Source organism: Octopus bimaculoides, chromosome 13 (genome assembly GCF_001194135.2).
Source record: "Octopus bimaculoides isolate UCB-OBI-ISO-001 chromosome 13, ASM119413v2, whole genome shotgun sequence".
Taxonomy (NCBI): domain Eukaryota; kingdom Metazoa; phylum Mollusca; class Cephalopoda; order Octopoda; family Octopodidae; genus Octopus; species Octopus bimaculoides.
In genome coordinates, this window is record NC_068993.1 from 9,600,969 (window position 1) to 9,608,693 (window position 7,725).

General features: G+C 37.9%; 1 protein-coding gene across 1 annotated transcript in view; it reads left to right on the forward strand.

The window, feature by feature from the left end:
• The window catches only part of LOC106876099 (asparagine synthetase domain-containing protein 1), a 12,433-nt gene extending 5,830 nt beyond the window's left edge, over positions 1-6,603 (forward strand). Inside the window, exons 8-15 of the mRNA XM_014924545.2 lie at positions 4-52; positions 1,205-1,325; positions 1,985-2,019; positions 2,407-2,551; positions 2,961-3,028; positions 3,845-3,928; positions 4,760-4,850; positions 6,397-6,603. Of these exons, the coding sequence (XP_014780031.1) occupies positions 4-52; positions 1,205-1,325; positions 1,985-2,019; positions 2,407-2,551; positions 2,961-3,028; positions 3,845-3,928; positions 4,760-4,850; positions 6,397-6,585 (782 nt within the window). The 3' untranslated portion in view covers positions 6,586-6,603. The remainder of the gene's footprint in view (positions 1-3; positions 53-1,204; positions 1,326-1,984; positions 2,020-2,406; positions 2,552-2,960; positions 3,029-3,844; positions 3,929-4,759; positions 4,851-6,396) is intronic.
• The last annotated feature ends 1,122 nt before the right edge of the window (positions 6,604-7,725 follow it).

Genomic DNA, 7,725 nt, shown 5'->3' on the forward strand with positions numbered 1-7,725 from the left:
CAGAACAACAACAACAACAGAAGAAGAAAAAAGAAGATAAAAGAAACAATGGGTAAGATGATTCTCCAACTGCTTCTTATTTTATTTTCTTCCTTTTTACATCATTTAAAAAAATTTTTTGTTGCTGTTCTTATTTAATCCCAGGTTTTTGTGTAGCCTCAGGCTTAGGTGGTGAGCTGGCAGAATCGTTAGCATGCTGGGCAAAATGCTTAGTGGTATTTCGTCTGTCTTTACATTCTGAGTTCAAATTCCGCTGAGGTCGACTTTGCCTTTCATCCTTTCGAGGTCGATAAATTAAGTACCAGTTGTGTACTGGAGTCGATCTCATCGACTGGTCCCCTCCTCCAAAATTTTGGTCCTTGTGCCTAGAGTAAAAAAAAGAATCGTTAACATGCCAGGCAAAATGCTTAGTGATATTTTGTCTGTCCTTATGTTCTGAGTTCAAATTCCGCCGAGGTCGACTTTGTCTTTCACCCTTTTGGGGTTGATAAATGAAGTACCAGTTGTGTACTGGGGTCAATGTAATCGGCTATCCCCCTCTCCCCAATCTTCAGGCCTTGTACCTATAGTAGAAAGGATTGAGTTAAAACTTGGGGTGTTTTTTATTTTTTATTTTCTGGGCATTATTTCCTTTTTTACTTGCTGGGTCTGGAGTAAGGGGCAGTACCCATGGCTTTTACAGACCCTCTGAAATTGGTAAAATTGATGCCATTAACATTCTGCTTAAACTACTACAAATTAAACACCTGCAGAAAAGACATGATGAGCATGATGGGAGTTCCAGAAGGTCAGTATTATGGAGAGGAAGGCACTGAGCTGGCAGAATCATTAGCACACCAAGCAACATGCTCAGTGGCATCTCATCTGTCTTCATGTTCTGAGTTCAAACTCTACCAAGATTGACTTTGACTTTCATCCTTATGGGGTTTATAAAATAAGTACCAGTTTATCACTGGGGTTGATATAATTGAAACTGCTAGCCTTGTGCCAAATTTTGAAACCAACATTGTGGGGAAAAAGATTGGTCATATTTTACAGTTAATCAGGCCTGAGCTAGGATTAAACAACAACAATTGTAGAATTTAGAATTTTATTATTTCATTAATTTGTTAAATTGTGCCTCCTTTTTATTCTGTTTTACTTCTTTTCTTTATGATAATGCAAATTAAAAACAGTGATATATTTTTTTTCTTTTTATCTTAAGATTAGGAGATGATCATACAACAACATCTGCTGATAAAAACCCTTTCTTAGTCCCTGATCGATTGACCGGTTACACTGCCCTTGAAGAACTTAACCCTCGTAGAAAATGGAACTTTGTTGAGGTAAGTTACTAGAAATGCTCTCTGTTTTCACTTTGTCTTTATGTCTCTCAATCTCTCTCTCTTTCTCTCCTGCTCTGTGAATGCTCAGTCATGCTTACATGTTAATCCAGTGAGCAGGTAATATGGTTGATTGAATAACTGAATCATCTTTGTCAATAGATGGAGATCCCTCCATTCTCTTTCCTGAAGTGTTGCTGTTAACACAAACATATTTCTCCCAACCATTAACCTTAATCTCATCTTGAGAAATGAAAGCTGTTTTCTCCACATTTACATTTAGAAGATGACCCCTCCATCCTTTGGTCAGGAATGGGATTGCACCTAGAAAGTTCCCCTCCAAGGCACAAGTCCGAGCAAGGTTGTTTTATAGAAGACCAGCAGCCTTCCTTCTCTCCACACCACTGATGTTATCCAAGGGAAAGGCAAAGGGGCCGATACAGCTTGGCACCAGTGACGTTGCAACTCATTTCTACAGCTGAGTGAACTGGAGCAACGTGAAATAAAGTGTCTTGCTCAAGAATACAACACACAGCCCAATCCAGGAACTGAACTCACTAGATCATGATTGTTACATTTATAATCTCTTTTAATCAATAGAAAAAATCTTTCACCTTTAAAGAGTCACAACACTTAAACATGTATTTTTAATTTTTTGGTAGATTAATGTAACCAAAGACGAACTGCAAGAAATCAGGTAAGATACTGACTTCTTTTTATCTCTATTTCATGTTATATATATATATTTATCTAAACCCATGGAGGTGCAATAGCCCAGTGGTTCAGGCAGTGGACTCGCAGTTGTGGGATCATGGTTTCAATTCCCAGACCGGGCGTTGTGAGTGTTTATTGAGCGAAAACACCTAAAGCTCCACGAGGCTCTGGCAGGGGATGGTGGCGAACCCTGCTGTACTCTTTCAGCACAACTTTCTCTCACTCTTTCTTCCTGTTTCTGTTGTGCCTGTATTTCAAAGGGCCAGCCTTGTCTCACCCTGTCATGCTGAATCTCCCCAAGAACTTCTTAATGCCAATCACTTTACAAAGTTTATAAATCTTCTTCATGTGTATGAAATATTATTTTCAGGCAGAAATGTGTGTCCCATTTGCTCTATCCATTGTGCTCTGTGTTAGACGACAGCATTGGATGCGCCATATGGTTTGCAAGTCGAGGCCTTGGAATTCTGGGAAATGGCCCCAATAAAGGAAAGCTGTTTTACAGTCGAGCTAAGGTAATTTGTAGAACATTATTCTTTTATTTATTTATTTTTTTCATTAGTTTCAATCATTGGAATGTGGCCATGCTGGGGCATTGTTTATGAATAGTTTTTTAATCCCTGGTACTTATTTTCTGAATGACCTCAGTCAGTGAAGGACAAAAGCCACACCACTCATGCCAAAGGGAAGCAGTCAACACAGATAGGTATACCATGAGGTATTTTCATTCAATACAGGAATATCTTGTGACCCTGAATTAATGAACATGGTTGGGAAGCCATGTCTGCACTAAGTAAATATAGATAAACAAATAAAAAAAAATACGAAGGGAAAGATAATCCTTGTTTATGTGACTCAATAAAATGAAGTTTATTAAGCCTGGCTTTTGTCTTGTTTTTCATTGACTCTTCCATCTTTCTTCAGGTAATCTTATGTGGAATGGGAGCAGATGAGTTATTTGCTGGTTATTCAAGACATAGATCCTCATTCAGGTTTGTATCAGAAATTGTTATGTATTTAATGTTTTCATTTGTAGGTATTTACTCTTTACTCTTTTACTAGTTTCAGTCATTTGACTGTGGCCATGTTGGAGCACCGCCTTTAGTCGAGTAAATCAATCCCAAGACTTATTCTTTGTAAGCCTAGTACTTATTCTATCGGTCTCTTTTGCTGAACTGCTAAGTTACGGGGACGTAAACACACCAGCATCGGTTGTCAAGCGATGTTGGGGGGACAAACACAGACACACAAACATATATATATATATATATATATACATTTGACAGGCTTCTTTCAGTTTCCGTCTACCAAATCCACTCACAAGGCTTTGGTTGGCCCGAGGCTATAGTAGAAGACACCTGCCCAAGGTGCCACGCAGTGGGAATGAACCGGGAACCATGTGGTTGGTAAGCAAGCTACTTACCACACAGCCACTCCTGCGCCTTGTCCAATTTTTTTTTCCATGGTTTGGATGAGAAACTGTTGAAGCAGTGTTCTGTGGCAAGATGCTTTTCCTGACACCAACCTTTACTTGTTTTCCAGGAAGGTATTTATTTCCCTGGACTTTTATATGACAAATAATTCAAAATTGGACATGTTTTTACAGCAGATATAAGCATCGTCACTCATTGAAATATTATTTTGTTTTATGCTTTTAAGTATATAAACAATATCACAACATTGGAAGACAAATGCACAACCTCCTCCTTTTCTGTGAGATTTAAAAATAGTAATTTTGATTTTTGTTTGTTACATTCTTGTTAATTACTTAATTAATCTTCTGATTATAAAATTTGTTCTTTGTTCAGTAAAGATGGCTGGCAGGGGCTTATACAAGAATTGCAAACTGAAGTAAACCGTATATCTGCACGGAACCTTGGACGTGATGATCGGTAAGTCACCCATTTCCTTGATGTTTTAGTCCTTTCATAACCATATTTCAATTGGAAATCTCTTTGTGGTTCAAATAATATTGACAATATTCAAGAAGTTGGAAGGATTTAGTAAAATAACTATGTTACTGACCTGGTATTTGAAACAAAACGTAACTAAAGGTTTTTCATGATGGAAAATCTTAGAAATAGCAACGAAATTTCCCTAACAGATTAAATGAATGTTTAGAAGCTCCCATATATGTATTTATATGTGTGTGTGTGTACATATAAATGTATATATGTGTGATATATATACATACATACACTCAGGGACTAGTAGACCTGACACCGTTCAGTATTCAGTGTGCTTTCAAAGCAATGATTAGTAATATTACGAAGCCGGTATGCTTTTGAATCTCTTTAACAACTCACAATAATGACTTTTATTCCTACCTCAGTTCATCTAATTGTATATATCTATCGTTACTTTTCATAAAGAGCCTTTACTTTTTTTGATTTCCAATGTGCACTTTCGCTTATTTTTCCCTCTACATTTCCAGGTGTAGTTTCTATTTTGTTTTTGTAACATATTTCTATTATATATATATATATATATACACATACATACACGAGTAAGTATATAAATGCAAAACAAGGTGGGGGAAAATAGTACTTGAATACCAAAGGCAGAGTAATATTATTAAAGCTGCAAAAACATCACAAAGAACTGTGACTCAGTTTCATGTTCCCGTTTGTCAGACAGTTGTGATCAAGCTTTAATAAAAAAAAATATGTGTGTGTGTGTGTTTTATATGTGTATTATAGCAGTCATCATTGTTAACTTTACAGTGTTATATCAGACCATGGCAGAGAAGCACGTTTTCCTTATTTGGATGAAAAATTTATCAACTTCGTTGCTCAAATACCTGCTTATAAAAAGGTAAGTCTGCTGACAGTATTTTTGTTTTGCTTTAAACCTTTGTCTATCCCAGTGGTTCTCAACTGGGGTTCATGTGAGATTTTTGGGGATCTACACAATAAAATAGTAAATTCGGGACCCACAATAGTATTTTAAGGGCCTCTAAAACAGTTTTGCTTTAGATGTATTGGTATGTATTGCAAGAAACAGCTGAGTTTCATTCTCTAACAATTTACACTGTTAATGGATGTAAAACAAAATAGGAATATAAAACTAGGTTCTAAACATTGAATGGCTATGGGTGTCCACCAGAATAAAAGAGTAATCAAAGGGGTCCATAGGTAAAAAAAATGGTTGAGAACCCTTGCTCTAGACCACATGAGTGAACGTACAATTTGCTGGATCCATGTCCAATCCATGCTAGCAGGGAGTATGGGCAATGCTCATAATGTGTATGTATATATATATATAAAGTGCCTGTTTGGTGTCATGTAAAAGCAGCCTGCACACTCTGTAGAGTGGTTGGCATTAGGGAGGGTATCTGGCTGTAGAAACCATGTCAAAGCAGACTGGAGTCTGGTGCCACTTTCCAGCTCTGGTCAAACCATCCAACCCATGGACGTTAAATGATGTTGATGTATATCATCATCATCATTTAACATTTGTCTTCCCTGCATAGTATTGAACCTAATCAGGAAAACAAAACTCCACCTGAGACATGTAAAAGTTATATTATCCCTTATCTACAAGGACAACGCAATGGTTATGACGAATAAGGTGCAAACTTATCACCGTGTGGTCGACAAATACGTGCTGTACCTTATTACATTCCTGACCATTGTGTGTGTCCCTCTCGCTCTTTCATAGAATTAAACAGAAATATTTAAAAGCATTTTATTTGAGAATCTATTGCATCAGTTTTGGTTCTTGCTGCTTTCTCTAGTTTCTAAGTTGTACAGGTTGACCATTAAAGCATCGAGTCTGGTGACACGCATTCTGCATTTGAAACTTGGCAAAGTTGACTTTCATCCTTCTGGGAATTGATAAAATAAAACACACTGTTAATGTTAGCAAAATCAATTTTAACTGTGCCCAAAGATCTTGGTTTAAAGATCACCTTAGCTATATGAAATTTTCAAACACAATAAAAATGACAAGTCAAATATATTACACGTCATGAATATGAATATAGTTAAGAAGTTTCCTCAATCAACACCATTGCTTGACCAATGCCATTGGAGTAAAATTTGTTAGACTGAAATCAGGCACTTTTACTGAACCACTAAGTTACAGGGACATAAACACACCAGCATCGGTTGTCAAGCGATGTTGGGGGGACAAACAGACATATACATATACGATGGGCTTCTTGCAGTTTCCGTCTACCAAATCCACTCACAAGGCTTTGGTCAGCCTGAAACTATAGCAGACACTTGCCCAAGGTGTAACGCACTGGGACTGAACCTGGGACCATGTGGTTGGTAAGCAAGCTACTCACCACTCCGGCACCTATTTATAGCAAATATATATATATATTTTTTTTTTCCCCTCTGCTCTTTCTCTCCAGGTGGACCTGACTCTGCTGCGAGGTGTTGGTGAAAAGTTATTGCTTCGGTTATGCTCGTTTAAACTTGGTTTCACTAAGACTGCTGTGCAGCCTAAAAGAGCCATTCAGTTTGGATCCCGCATAGCGAAACTAGAAGATTCAAAAGAGAAGGCAAGTGATGTATGCGCTCGATTAAAACCTAGCAGTTAACCACTGCAGTTCTTTAAACTATTTTGATTATTATTTCTTGCTTTGCTTCGATTGGTTTGGAAGGCATTGTGCATGTGGCCATTGGATGCCTTCCAAAACTGGGGAGATGAATCATCATCATCATCGTTTAACGTCTGCTTTCCATGCTAGCATGGGTTGGACGATTTGACTGAGGACTGGTGAAACCAGATGGCCACACCAGGCTCCAATCTGATTTGGCAGAGTTTCTACAGCTGGATGCCCTTCCTAACGCCAAGAATGAGTGTACTATTTCCCTTCCAAAGTTGTAAGTAGAGAATTCTAGAGGGGATGATACTGGCTGTGTGGTTGTCAGTTCAGTGGACTGGAGCAGTGTGAAATAAAGTGTCTTGCTCAAGGACACAAGCACATTGCTGGGAATTGAACTCATGACCTTACAAATGTCAACTGAATGTGCCACGTGCCCAAATGTATACAATAGTAAAGATCAACATACACAAGATATATAAAAGGGAGTTAGGGGATGGATATATATATATATAAACACATACACATGGACTGTAAAAGAAGATACTTGCTCAAGGCACCATGCAGTAGGGCTGAAGCCAAAACCATGTGAATTGGGAGCAAATTTTGCACAAGAAACAAATACCAATATTATATAGGTGCAGAAGTGGCGGTATGGTAAGTAGCTTGCTTACCAACCACAGGATTCCTGGTTCAGTTTCACTGAAGAACAAACACACACACAGGCTTCTTCCAGTTTTCATCTACCAAATCCACTCAAGGCTTTGGTTGGCCCAAGGCTATGGTAGACACTTGCCCAAGGTGCGACACAGTGGAACTGAACCCAGAACCATGTGGTTGGGAAACCAGCTTCCTACTACACAGCTACACCTGCACCTTTGTATTGTAATTATTAGTAATCAGTTAATACGCCATTGTTGCATAAACAACTATTTATCAGTTTTGGTGTACATTACCTAGGATTCTTGGGAAAAGAAGAATCATTATGGGAAAGAGCGAGCACATTGGATGGCAACAATGATATGAAATAATAATAATAGCTGAATAAACACTGATCCCTTTTATTGAGAATAGCAGAAAACTGAATGAGTTAATAACAATGAAATAATTCCAAGTTTAGCAGCAACAAGACCA